Source organism: Nomascus leucogenys, chromosome 25, assembly GCF_006542625.1.
Source record: "Nomascus leucogenys isolate Asia chromosome 25, Asia_NLE_v1, whole genome shotgun sequence".
Taxonomy (NCBI): Eukaryota; Metazoa; Chordata; class Mammalia; order Primates; family Hylobatidae; genus Nomascus; species Nomascus leucogenys.
Genome location: NC_044405.1, coordinates 755,039 through 769,549, shown reverse-complemented (window position 1 = coordinate 769,549; position 14,511 = coordinate 755,039). Strand labels below are relative to the sequence as shown.

Sequence of the window (14,511 nt, the reverse complement as noted above, 5' to 3'; positions counted from 1 at the left end):
AAACTGTATCCATTCTTCAAGCTTCCACTGTGGCCCTGTCTCTTCCACAAGTTCTCTGAGTCATAGTGATCTCTCTCCATAGTATTGTGTATGAATCACTCATTTTTCTGCCTTGTGTTGTTATGTAAGTGCATTGCACATATTCGTATCTTATTTTCTCAGCTTGATTCCAGATTCTAGAACACAGGAGGCCACTTTACTGTTCTTTTTCTATACCCAGAAGAATGCTTATAGAAGGAGTCATTCAAAATTCCTGTAAAAAGGTGACTAAAAGGACAAGATGGAAAGGAATAAAAGAGGGGAGGCAATATTTTTTTTCCCCAATTCAGAAACTAAAAACCAAGCTGCAAAAGCTCAGCTTCTAGCAGCCTGACCCTGTGACATAAATTCTTGATTCAAAGAACCAGATCACAAAATCAGCTCATTTTAAAATTTAGGTACTTTCTGGAATTCTGTTGTATGGTTACTCTCATTTTAAATGTTAAGTTATTGGTGCAAATAACTTTGAGACTGAGCTGCGAATTTAACGTATCTTTTAACTATAGCTGTGATGGAGATCTGGAGAAAAATCTGCACCTATTTTTCACTGTGCATGGAAGATAGGACTTGCCTGTTCCTGCTTCCGCTGCAGAACATGAGAATGAGGAATAGTAGAAAACTGAAGCAATGGTTGCAAGTAAATAGGAGTGAAAGTGAAAGGAAACGGCACTGGCCTGGTGACCAGGTGAAGTTGGGTCGCACTCTCCTTATCTGTAAATTAGGAGGCTTGGATTAAGTGACCCATAAAGTCTTGTCCTCTTTTAACATACCATATATTTCAGACTTAAATAAATGAAGCTCCCATTTGCAGGAGCTAAAAGGGAAGTGCTGCTACATTTGAAAAGGTTTCATTTAGCTGCAAGCAAATGGATGCTACATTGCAAAGCTTTTACTAAAGCATGCATAGAACAATTTCAACATAAATAATTCATGTTGAGAAGACCTAAGCTAATGAAGCTCAAAATGCCAGGGGTAGAAAGCTTAGTTTAATAGAAACAGGTGAGGTGATAACTGCATGGAGTCATAGCATTTTGAAGTTAGAAGTGGCTTTTGTAGCTAGTCCACAATCCTATTATTACTAAGAAAGGGAGTCACGGTGAATTTCCATCACTTCCTCAGGGACACAGCTGGTCAGCGGCATCCCTATTTTGTTAAATTTCTATTTTATTTTGATCTGTTTCTTGTAAAAAAAAATAGCATATATTTAACAAAAAAAAATTTTTGACCTAGCCAATGTAATGTCTTACAGACTAAATAAAAACATGAGTGTTAAATTGCACATAAACTTCCTAAATCCTGTAATGTCTGATATTCTGTATGTAACAGTTATCTCTTTTCTTAGATCTAAATGAAGATGATTTTCTAAGTAACAACATACATACTCATCAAGGAAAAACTCTACAAGGAACTTCCTATCAGGTAATGTGAATAATCAGCATTTGCATGATTTGTGAAAATCGTCTTGTTACTCAGCTCTGTAATATATAAGGCATAGTGTACAATATTTACACAGCCTTTTAGCTATTTTCTATTTAGTTATTATAGGTTGTTTTGTAATTGATATGCTTATGTCCCTGTGAATTGAAATATAAATAAAAAAATTCAATGATGATAAGATAATAAACTATTTTGATTTTGCAAAAACATCATATTGTACAGCCTTTTGATAAGTAACTCTGAGAATATTAAATTAATATACTGGGATGTTCTCTCTCAAGACCTATGCTAAACACTTATATAAAAACATAAACTGTGAGTCCTGACCAATCCCTTTCAAAATTGCATTAATTAGCCCAGGAGTTTGGATGATTAAAAATGTCTGAATGTTTGGCCTCACTAATAATAGTAACATAACATTGATCAATAGCCAAATACTTGCTATTCACCCTGTAACAAGAGAGGATATATGAGTCAACAAGGCCAATTCAGGCATCAGACTGACTTTTGATATTTTTTGTGACAGCCATAAGGTTCTCTTTAATCATTCTGATAGTTTGATTAGAAAATTTAGAACTGAACTTCTTTGGTGTAGTAGATAGAAGGTACATAGCATATGAATTGTAAAGTGCTGATTTGGTGAGGAAGGGGGGCTCACATTCCTAAATCCAGCCTGATGCCTGAGGCTGTTGGAGGCCCTCCAATAAATTAGATGGTAGATCATGATTTTGATCCACTAGAGTTTCTGTTGGCTGCTCTGATGCTACCAGAGTGATAGGCCTATGCTACAAGACGTGGTAACACATTGCCCGTGTACTATCTCCCAGTGGGTTCTCCTGCAGCGCATGGATGAGAGCTCTGATATGAGACAGAGCTCAGTTTGAATCTTGCTTTGACTGTTAGTAGCTATGTGGCATTGTGCAATTTACTTAGACTCTCTCTGCCTGTTTTTATCATCTGTAAAATACATCTATAAAAAATGTCTCAGTACTTTCATGGGATTCAGTGAGACCTGTCATTAAAACACTATAGTTCTATGTCTGGTAGTTAAGACATACTTTTAAAAATTCATTTGTTGTCGTTGCTCCTCCTCTTTTCTCCCTCTTCTCCCTCACTCTCCTTCTCCTCTTACTCTTTCAAGGGCGTAATGAGACTTGCACAAGCACAGCTGGAAGATTATCTCTGAAACAAGCAGTCTCATTTTCCTAAATTCAGATGAGACCTCAGATATAATATCTAAGTGAAGCATTGTCTGATAGCCAGGAGAAAAATAACAGCTGGTTTACTGGAATAGCTCACTAGACATGCCTTCTGTCAAGAGGAAATCCTTCTGTAGGTTTTTAATAGAAAAACAGACCAGTTTTGTGGAAAGAAGAAGGTAACATAGAAAGTTCTTTGAATAAAATGGTTAAAGATAAATCTTTACCCTAACAACAATGCTTCTGAAGGTTAAAATTGGCCAAGAAATGGTGCTTCCAAATGGTGACCATTCAATTGTGCCATATAGTGTATCACTAAAGATTGAAGGAATTCATAGCTAGTGACAGACAAGCAGGAACCATCTAATCTAAAAATCCTCATTTGGGAGTAGGCACTGGTCTTATCTAAATTTTATTCACAGTAGACATTCAGTTGAATTTAACTAAGAAACACTTATCTATATGACAGAATAGTTTAACAAGGAGTGTTACGCAAAATATTAATTTATTAACTCCTTGTGACTGAGGAGAAGGAGATGCAATTTATCTGTTGAAAGATGGGGAAGAGAGGGAGCTTTAGTCAAATGGAGAAGCTGGTGTGAGTGGCCAAGTGGCTTGTCAGTGGGCATAAGAGTGGACTATGGCGTGAAACTTGGCCTTCCATCAGTGAACAAATGACTATCAGATAAGTGTTTTTCCAAGTGTACCTGAGAACTGTCTGTATCAGACTCAACTGGAGTATTACTGAAAAAAGCAGACTTTTGGTGCCATACTCCTGTTCACCTGGATCATCATGACTGGAACCTAGGAAGTGGTATTTTTATGTGACAATGTTCAGTACACAAACCATGAAACTCTTGAATTCAAGAGAGTTGGTGAGTGTCTTAGTCCCTTTTGTGGTGCAATAATACAACACAAAATAAAGAAACAATAATAAACATAAAATAAAGAAATAACTGAGACCGGGTAGTTTATAAAGAAAAAGGTTTATTTGGGTCACAATTATGAGGACTAAAAAGTTCAAGATTGGGCATCTGCATTTGGTGAAGGTCTCAGGCTGCGTCCACTCATGGCTGAAGGTGAAGGGGACCCAGCGATTCCAAGGCAAAAGAGGAAGCAAGGCAGGGGGAGGTGTGTGCCAAGCTCTTTGAAACAACCAGCACTCTCAAGAACTAATAGAGTGAGAACTCACCACTGAGGGAGAACATTACCCTATTGTAGAGGGATCCAGCCCCATAACCCAAGCACCTGCCATTAGGCCCATGTATTAGTCTTCTCTCACAGTGCTACGAAGAAATACCCGAGGCTGGGTAATTTATAAAGGAAAGAGGTTTAATTGACTCACAGTTCCGCATTGCTGGGGAGGCCTCAGGAAACTTACAACCTTGGCGGAAGGCAGAGGAGAAGCAGGCACCTTCTTCACAGGGTGGCAGGACGAAGTGAGTGCGAGCAGGGGCAATGCCAGATGCTTATAAAACCATCAGATCTCATGAGAGTCACTCATTATTATGAGAGCAGCATGGGGGAAACTGCCTCCATGATCCAGTTACCTCCACCTGATCCCACCCTTGACACGTGGGAATTATGGGGATTACAATTCAAGATGAGATTTTTTGTGAGGACACAATGAAACCATATCACCCCACATCCAATATTGAGGGTCAAATTTCAACATGAAGTTTGGAAACAACAAACGTCCAAATTATAGCCATGAATATTTGTTCACAGATGGGATATCTCATGATTTTAACTTTATAAACCCAAACTTGGCTTAGGTATGGTCTTGGAAGACAACAGCCTCGTGGAAAAAGTGAAGTTGATTTTTGTTCCCTATTATGGAGATGATATAAATTCATTGTAGAATTTCTTAAAACTATGTATAAATAGAAAGAGTTAAAATAACGAATAGTATCCTAGTGCAAATATTTTCCTATGATCATTTCCTGAATATTAGTAACATGGGATAAAGTTTGTAGAATGTAAAACATTTTATAGTTATAATTATCATATGACCATGCCTACAAAATATATTTCAGACACTAAAAATGATCAGAATTGAATATTTAATTCCCAACCAGAACATACTTAAACAAACATGTTTCCTTCATGTTCTCAAAATGGAAGAGAAGATCTCAGGCATGGAAGAAGTTACAAAGAATCAGGTAGCAGGGCAAGAGAAGGAGTTCACAGAATGCTTTCTCCAGTACCCACTTTGCCCCACGTATATTTCTGCATAGTTAGCCTGGGATAAACTTCCTGGAGAACCAGGCTTATGGAAGAAGTGCTGATGGGTAGAGCTTGAAACAAAGCAGTCTGCTTAGTACTGTAATCATACACCAACCATAGAGAACATCTTGGGAAAACTTGACTCCCAGCATTTATTTTTGCATTCTTGTTCTTATTTGTTCTTCTCCAGCAGCATTCAGCTGATGGCTCAAACCTTTTGTAGCATATTAAGAGGGGAATAAAATATGCAGTAATACAGACTTTGGGCTAATATATTTTCAAAAGTGTGGCATGCCTCATTTCTCACGTAAATTCTTAGGTTGCATTCAGCCTTCAGAGTATCATTCATATTCATGATAGAAAAGAGAGATAATATTTATTACCTTCAGTGCTGGTGATATTAAGCACTGTTAAGCACCCCTACCCAGGACTGAACCAAAACATTTTCTTTCTGAGCTCCTTTGCTGAGAAAAAGTGTTGCTAATTGAATTAACCCATTTCAATCAATTTCTTTCTTCATGTCTTTCACTATGGAGACTGCAATTTTCAGCATTTGAATTCTCAGCCTCCCCAGTAGTTAGGGGTAGCCATGGAATCCAGTTCTGGCCAGTGAAATATAGTCAGAAATTCCTGAGGAGGACTTTCTTTTCTGGAAAATAAAAAAATAAGGCAGAGTCTCATGAGGATAAAGCTTTGTTTTTTGCTCTCTTTCCTGCCTGGAGCTGGATGTAATACCTGGTAAGTCAGCAGCTGTCTTCCAGCCGTGAGGCAAAGGCACACATGAAGGACGGTGGAGCAGGCACATGCATAGAGTCTGATTCACTGAGGACATCCTTGAGAAGCTGCACCCGAGTAGGAAACCCTATGTCTGCGCTTCTATTTTACAGAAACATAAGCCCCATACTTGTTTAAGCCACCACTGTTGGTTATTCTCTTCCTCAAAGCTGAATACATTTCTGATACCTTGTTTTTAAAACAGTCACTTTTGCTAATGCTAAACTCTGCTCTATGTAAGCGATCAGACAAAATTGTGTCTACAGTTAAACAGTGTCTAGACTCACCTCTTATTGCACAAACTAAACTAGCCTCCTTCAGTTCTCATGTAGTGTAACCAGCATTTAGAGTTAGTCATTTAGTCCTTAAGATGAAAATTGGATTACTAACAAATAAAAGGCTGGCCATACACATCCCATTGGCTATATACAGAATTAAAACTGTATCCAACATAGCACACAATTTTTGGGAGATGCGTGTAGAATGGACAAAATGGGACCAATTTTTCATGGGCTTAATTGAGGTCACAACACTGGGTCACTGGAGAAATAATGTAAGGTTATGCTGTGATATATTAACAAGCAGGAGAGACAGGTCTTTCACTAGGTTTTATCAGACAGATTTGAGGGAGTTCTAAACAAAAGTGTGAACAATCTAAAAGGTGGAAAACAAACAAACAAAAAGAGTCCAACATGACAGTGTCAACCAAATGATAGTCTTCATGTATGATGTGATTATATTATGATGAAATAATGATATTGTGTATTAAACAGTTTCTTATTTCAAGTACTTTCTTATCCATTACATGCCTTTTAACTATTGTATTACATATCTATTGATGCATAACAAATTACTTTAAAATTTAGGGGCTTAAAACAAACACAAAAATTATTTCCCAGTCCCTGTGGGTCAGGAGTTAGGGAGTGGTATAGCTGGGCATTTCTAGCTTAGAGTCTCTCATGTGGTTATAATCTCAGGTGGTTAATGTCTCTCAAGGTGTTATCTGAAGGCCTGACTGGGGCTGAAAGATTTGTTTCTAACTCCCTCTCATGGCTATAGGCAGGTGACCTCAGTTTTTTTATGGGAATTGACTGCAGGGATAGGTCCCTTCCACTTTGGTCTATCCATGAGGCTGAGTGTCTTCATAGAATATCGTCTGGTTTCCCCAGAGTGAGTATCTAAGACACAGAACAAGAAGAGGCCACAATTCCTTTTAAGACCTAATTTCAGAAGTTAAACATCATCACTTCCATTTTATTCTATTTGTTAGAAGCAACTCACTAAATCCAGCTCACACTAAGGGTGAGGGGCAGTCTTATGATCCACCTTCTGAAGACCTCTTCAGTGTAAAAGAATTTGTGAGCGTATTTTAAAACCACTACCTAATACTATTTTGAGGTTATAGACAGAGAAGTTTTCTACTTCCAAAGAGCAGGATTATAACTTATTTTGCAGGTAGAAAGAATATAGGGCTATATTTTGTTATCTTGAAAAAAAATCTAATCTCCTCTCTTTAACAGTAGAAGACTTTCAAGAGTAGCTTTGTTGGTATTAAAGGAACATAGGATATTAATATGGAATCCAAATCTCTTGTTTCCGGTGAAATAAAATTAAGATCATATTGGATTTTCTCATCTCCTTATCCAAAGTTATACTGCATTTATGATGTGCACTTTCACTTGTAAAGAAGAGAGTTTAAGCAACTCTACATTTAGCTTTTATTTAAAAAAGAGGAAATACTTGATTCTAACAAATGATTTTTATGAGTGAACTCCACAAATGTGTGGGTGTTTTCCTTTTTGATTTCCCTAAAAGGTTGAGAGGACTTATTTGGTATTCCTTAGCATCATTCTCACGCATTTTTAAAAAGGAATTTTGCAACCCAGAAAATGGCTAGTAAATGCACTCTCATATACTATGTCAAAAATAAAATCCAACCACTTAGTACTTGTTGTGGTCACTTCAGCTACTTTGTCAGTTTTCTGCTTCAAACCTCTTGCTCTTTGGCTATACTTTGTGTGCTAGAATTCCAGAATTCTACTGGGGTTTAAACTTTATGGAAACCAAACTTGCCTTACCTTTATATGAGTAAAAACACTGGACTTTAAACTTGTTGCTTAAGTTCTCTGTGTTTCAATTGCCTTATGCGTAAAATAGTGATAATAAAACTTCTTGCAATTGTCATAAATGTTTAAATAAAGGAGCATACTCCCTCAAGATGTTTAACGAATATTCATATTTCCCTGTCTCTAAATTCCTCTTAATCTCATTGCAGACTCTCCCCAGAGTAAAATTTGAAATCACCTTTGTCTTAGTTCTTTCAGGCAGCTCTAGCAAAGTACCTTAGGCTGGGTAATTTGTAAACAACAGAAATGTATTTCCCACAGCTCTAGAGGCTGAGAAGTCCAAGACAAGGCACCAGCAGATTCAGTGTCTGCTTCAAAAGGGGAGCAAGGCAGCTCCCCTCAACCTCTTTTATAAGGGCTCTAATTCCATTCATGAGGGCCCTCATGACTTAGTTACTTCCCCAAAAGCCCCACCTCTTAATATGATCTGATATAATTTGGATAAGTGTTCCTGCCCAAATCTCCTGTTGAACTGTGATACCCAGTGTTGGAGGTGGGGCCTGGTAGGAGGTGATTAGATCATGGGATTGGATTTCTCATGAATGGTTTAGCATTACCCTATTGGAGCTGTTCTCATGACAGTAAGTGAGTTCTCATGAGATCTGGTTGTTTACAAGTGTGTAGCCCCTCCCCCTTCATTCTTTTGCTCTGGCTCCTGACATGTAAGAATGCCTGCTCCCCCTTTGCCTTCCACCATGACTGGAGGCTTCCTGAGGCCTCCCCTACAGCAGAAGCCACTATGTTTCTTGTACACCCTGTAGAACTGTGTGCAAATTGCACTTCTTTTCTTTGTCAATTACCCAGCCTTAGGTATTTCTTTACAGCAATGTGAAAATGGACTAATACACTATCACATTGTGTATTACATTCCAACATATTAATTTGGGGGCAACACAAATATTCAGACCGCAGCACCATTTTATTACCTGTTACAGACTCCATCAAATGCCCTTTGCTGCAGTCCTGAAGTCCCCTGGGTAGAAATTGTTGGATATCAGGTACATAAAGTTTTCAAAAGGAGTAGAAGCTGACAGTAAGAAGGTTACACTGACAGGTACCAAATGTAATAAAAGATATCCCACACTATGACTTGAGATATTAATCCAAATGTATATTTGGTTTGAGTTTAAACTCAATTAGAGTTTCTAAAATGGATGCCCATTATGTACCTAATAATGTAGAGCACTAAGGGATTAGAGTGGGCTGCTTCATAAAACTTTCAGGATCCCCTCTTTCCACCAATCCTTCTTTTTTTTTTTTTTTTTTTTGAGACGGAGTCTTGCTCTGTCGCCCAGGCTGGAGTGCAGTGGCGCCATCTCGGCTCACTGCAAGCTCTGCCTCCTAGGTTCACGCCATTCTCCTGCCTCAGCCTCTCCGAGTAGCTGGGACTACAGGCGCCCGCCACCACGCCCGGCTAATTTTTTGTATTTTTAGTAGAGACGGGGTTTCACCGTGGTCTCGATCTCCTGACCTCGTGATCCGCCCGCCTCGGCCTCCCAAAGTGCTGGGATTACAAGCGTGAGCCACCGTGCCCGGCCACCAGTCCTTCTAAATGTGAGATCATGGATTGGAATTGCTCTATGTGAGGGCTGAGGAGTGAATCTAATACACATAGACACATACACATATCACACACACATATATGGATATATAATGTGTATATACTATATATACATACACATATTCCGCATTTGTCTATATATGTGTATATATGCAGATGAAGTCACTGATGAAACATTAATCATTGTACTTTGATAACAAGATAATTATTTCTAATTAAGACAGTGAATCCTTTCCCAATTAGTTTGGTAGCTTTGTGGAGATACTGTTTTGTTTTTTTAAAGAATGTTAACATTAGTTGTCTCTTTTTCCTTTTCTAATTTCTAAGGTGACCTCTGAATGTTGGAGTCCATTTCACTATCAAAGACATGTTGAGACTACTTTTGATGAAATGGTGAGACATTTCTTCCCAGATATAACTATTTAAGTGGATTTCCCATCTCTTTTCCAATCATTTTAATGCCACAAGCACTGTTTTCTATAGTTCTTTATTACATTTGTTTTCAGCTGCCACATGGAAGTGTTTTTAAAGAACATAAAAAGAGGCTTGTCCTTATCGAGTGGTTTTCTGAACTAAAAGGAGCATAAAGCATTTCCTTCAAAGAAGGAAAGGTGGTTATATAAAAAATTTTCCCTAAAATTTAGCAATTTTTCCTGAGATAAGAAAAAATGTATAACGTTACAAAGCATATCGTCTGACTTTGGGGGAAATAGGTGTTATCTCATGCTTCTGGGAGAAGTGTACATCATTGTAGCATTGCTAAAAAAGAGAACTTGGAAACAGCATGAGTATGCGATAACAGGAAATCAAACAATTAATTGGATTATAGTCCATAGAATGAAATACAATAAGACCATTTTTTAAAAAGTATCTCCGTGTGCCAGCTCTCCCTTATGATATTAAAATCACATCAACTGCCTTCCTTTCCTTGTTGAGATATTGTTAAACAGAGGTTCATGGAAAGGACATGTTTTAGAAGGTCTGGCAAATTTCCAGGGTATTCACATACATCAACAAGTATTATAGCATTATTGATATGAAACAACTGTAAGTCCTATTTGTAGTTCTTGTTCTAGATGGCTTCAGAACACTACAAGCTAACGTTTGCAACTTATTTGACTATTGCTTCCCAAAATGTAACCGTAATTTTGTGACAAATAACTACTCTTAGTAAATCATGTTTCTTTATGTAGGTATGAATAGAAAAGTTTTGATATCTTTATTTATAGCTCTCTCTTCCCCAATATTGTTAACATGTTATTAACATCTAAGTTTTTATACCAGTTTTCTTTTCAACTATATATTTTTTTTTGTCTAAGAGATGTCTAAGTTGTGCTAGGTAGGAGGAAGAGGTGATGGAAAGTTATGATTTAAATATTACTTCTGTTCCCTAAAAAAAAATTATTGAGCTCTGCCCTTGCTATTTCTCATGCTATCTGAGTTTTTAATGGCTAGTTAAATATCAGAGCTGTGGGAAACAAACAAATGAACCTCAGTAAATACTAACAGTACTTTCAGATGAAAATAAAGCTATACATTTGGGAGGATTATGAAATTCCTTAATTAGAAACAGAAGCAAGAGAACTGGATTGCAGGAGTTGGATCTACCACGGACTGTGCTCTTAGGCCACTAAATTCATATTTCTGCATTTCCGTTTCCACATTTTTAAAGTAAAATGTTGGACTAGAGAATATTTCTTCAGACTCTGATAATCTGTGATTAACAGTAGGTCATTCCCACTTTTTCTTTGATATTTTTCTAAGGCTCAAGAATTTATGTAAAGTAACAAAAGAAGATACTTATCTAGTCAAATGTCCCCAAGGATATTTGAGGAACGATGAATTCCTATGATCCACTCCTTCAATTTAAAGATGAAGGGCTGAAGTGCAGAGAGGTGAAGTGGCTCACTCAAGTTCACATATGGCCAGTCACAAAGCAGATTTTCAAAGCAGAACAATCATTCGTCCACACACAAGGGCAGGTTCTTACTCTAGGTTTTCTTAACATTTCTTGTGTATATGAAATAATAAATACTAGACAAAAATTTTTTTTACTGTGTAATTTTCCATCCAGAGCTCCTCTTCTTGCTAAGAATCCAATAGATACTTAATGAAAATTAATTAATTTGCATACTGGCTCTTAAATTTCCTGTTGTTCATAATTTTTGGTCAGCTAGGAGGTGTACCCAAAAAGAGAAATGTTCTTATGAGTAGTTCTAGAAACTTCTTCAAAATTTCAGAGAAGAGGATATTACGCAGGAAGTAAGAAAGATGTGGCTTCTGTGGCCTTTTCTCTTAAATCAACACAACCCCCATTTGCAATTCTGGTTTGTGTAATCCTGGCAACTCCCAGCTAGTTTGGCAGTGTGTCCACATTCAAAGACTGACCCGAAGCTATAGGTCATTGAGCAAAAAGCAGTCTTGGCTTCCCCTGCAGAAGTGGAGAAATGGCCGTGACGTTGCAACTTCATTATACTATGGAAAATTGGGCCTGTGTGGCTTCTGAAAGACTCCTTTCTTTTTTTACTGTGTTCTCAGAGGGCACATTATTCCAAAACCAGAATTACGCACGTCAAAATCTGCCTGAGAGGAAGGAGGAGCTAGAATATTATATTAGGACTTGAAAGGGTTTTAGTGTTTATACAGTGGAATAAGACTATTACATAAATGGCTTTGTTAGAGAACCTAAATTATACTGCTTAGCTTCTTAAATACCTGCTAATCCTCTAGCCAAGCACATTTCTCCTCCCTACTCTCACCTTATGCAATCTTTCTCTCCTGTGAATAGTCATTGAATTTTATTTGTAGTTCTCATATGACACACATCAACTTTTTCCTCCAGATGTATTTTTGGCCTGCTGTTCAGAGTGAATGCATTTATTGACCATACTGACTCTCGGAAGTGATATGTGTAAAATGGTACTAGAACCCCAAAGAGATCACCTTGCAGTGAGGGGGACAGGAACAGAAACAGATGACTATTTTTCTTAATATTCATATTAAGCAATGTGCATCACAGGCAGACACAATGTTTCATTCTTCTTTGCACCTCCCATAGATTAGGTCCTCAGTAATAAATTAGGTCCTCATCTAATAAATGAATAAATAAATGTCTTATAAGCCTTCTAGGAGAACATATTTGATTGTATTAACTAATTCATTCAATTACTCATTTATTCGATGACTTAAAATTTTGCCTAGCTTTATTGTAAGTGCTTATCCAATCTTAGTTTAAGTTTCTATCACTGAAAATAATAATTTTTAAAATTATAATGATATATGAATATCTAAGGCCAACATGGCAATTTTCCCACCAACTGTAATTATTTCTTCAATCAATATTTCATTTGCATAAATTATCTTAAATTGTCTTTTTAATTAATTGTATTTCCAAGAAAGCAATAAAATAAACCTCTGAAGTGAAATGTATTGGTTTTCATGTGTTTGCATTGATCAATTCTAGTTCATAATCCCATTGGTTTTATTACTGTCCGTTGAGTTTCTAAATGTTTATTGATCATTGTGACCTTAAAAATTATCTTTTTAGAATATGTTTTAGGTCATGAATGAAGACTAGTCACTTTTATATAGGAGGAAATGGAGATATAGATTTAGGGGTTTAATAATTAAACATTTAAAACCGCTTCTTTATTTTGTTTTTACCATGAAAGTAGCTCTCTTCTTCCCGTCTTCAGGCACCTTCCCTTTCAAGTGGCTAAGAACAAATTCCCAGTAGAAAAAACTGAATACTTCTGTCCTTAGCAAGGATAGATTGGATTATTGAAATCTGCCTTCTAAATACATTTTGTGGTTTATAGAATTTCTTCCCACATGTGAAGGCTCACGCCTGTAATTCCAGCACTTTGAGAGGCTAAAGCAGGAGGATTGGTTAAGGCCAGGAGTTCAAGACAAGCCTGGGCAACATAGTGAGACCTCATCTCTACAAAAAATAAAATAAAACAAATTACCGGGCATGATGGTGCGTGCCGGTAGTCCCAGCGCTTTGGGAGGCTAAGATGGGAGGACCACTTGAGCTCAGGAGTTCAAAGCTACAGTGAGTTCTTATCATGCAAACGCACGCCAGCCTCCAGCTTGGCAGACTGAGCAAGACCAAGACCCTGTGTCTTAAAAAAAAAAAAAGTCTCCCAATTATGCTAATTACAGAACTAACACATCTTCATTGTAGAAACCTAAGAAGAGTAGAATATATAAAGAAGGAAAAAGGCCACATATAGTGGTGTTTATACCTTGTATACAAATTTGCATTCTGGTTTTTCACTTAATACATGTGAGCATTAAAAAATTTCTAAGCCCTATGCATACACTGGCACAGTTTTAATAATGAAACAACGAGTCATAAGACCAAGAAACTTAGAGAAAACTGTCAATGTGATACATATGAAACTACTTGAAGTTTCAGTTTCCATTACAGCTTTTTTTAAAAATAAACCAAAATATTAATTTTTGAAAATCTCCATTTCTCCTGTTGAAGAAATTATGTGAGATAGACATCAAGTTATTAGGATTTGTTATTTGAATACTTGTTAAATATGACACTAGAGAGGAAAATTTTTCCAAATCAGAAATTAAGAAGAAAAGCAAGAACAAAGGGTTTTCTGCTTTGTTTTGTTTTGTTTTTTACTTCATTCAAGTCTGACATGTTATTCAGCTACCTTTTCATTAGTGGAGTAAAGAGAACATAATTCAGACAGATAACGCAATCTGGGTTTGCTTAGTCTCCATAAGCCTAAATTTTCCTTCTTTAAAAGGAAGTGATAAAATCAGGAGAGATTTAAAAGCTTTAAATGCCTTTCCAGCAAATATGTGTAGGTATATACATACATACACACACATATATTTATATATTTCCTTCTTAATTATGTATATTTAAGAGGATAGGCCTGGGAATCTGAAAGTGTCTACCTGATACTTATCCTCTGTTTTGGAAAGCCATATTTAACCTCCAAATAAATTCCCTGAATTTGGTTGGTCTTAATTTGGCTGTCAATACTAGATAACTAGTAATTATGCTGGCATTTAAAGATCTTGTAAGAAAGAACATTGGATTAAAAGTCAGAATACTTGATTTCCATCCCAACTCTATTATTAATAAATTATCTTTCCTTGAGTAAGCCACTTAACTTCTCTG

General features: G+C 36.9%; 1 protein-coding gene across 1 annotated transcript in view; it reads left to right on the top strand.

The window, feature by feature from the left end:
- LOC100607341 (putative uncharacterized protein ENSP00000383407) overlaps positions 1 to 12,382 on the top strand; it is a 67,419-nt gene extending 55,037 nt beyond the window's left edge. Inside the window, exons 6-8 of the mRNA XM_030805979.1 lie at positions 1,382 to 1,458; positions 9,690 to 9,755; positions 11,127 to 12,382. Of these exons, the coding sequence (XP_030661839.1) occupies positions 1,382 to 1,458; positions 9,690 to 9,755; positions 11,127 to 11,144 (161 nt within the window). The 3' untranslated portion in view covers positions 11,145 to 12,382. The remainder of the gene's footprint in view (positions 1 to 1,381; positions 1,459 to 9,689; positions 9,756 to 11,126) is intronic.
- Positions 12,383 to 14,511: the final 2,129 nt, after the last annotated feature.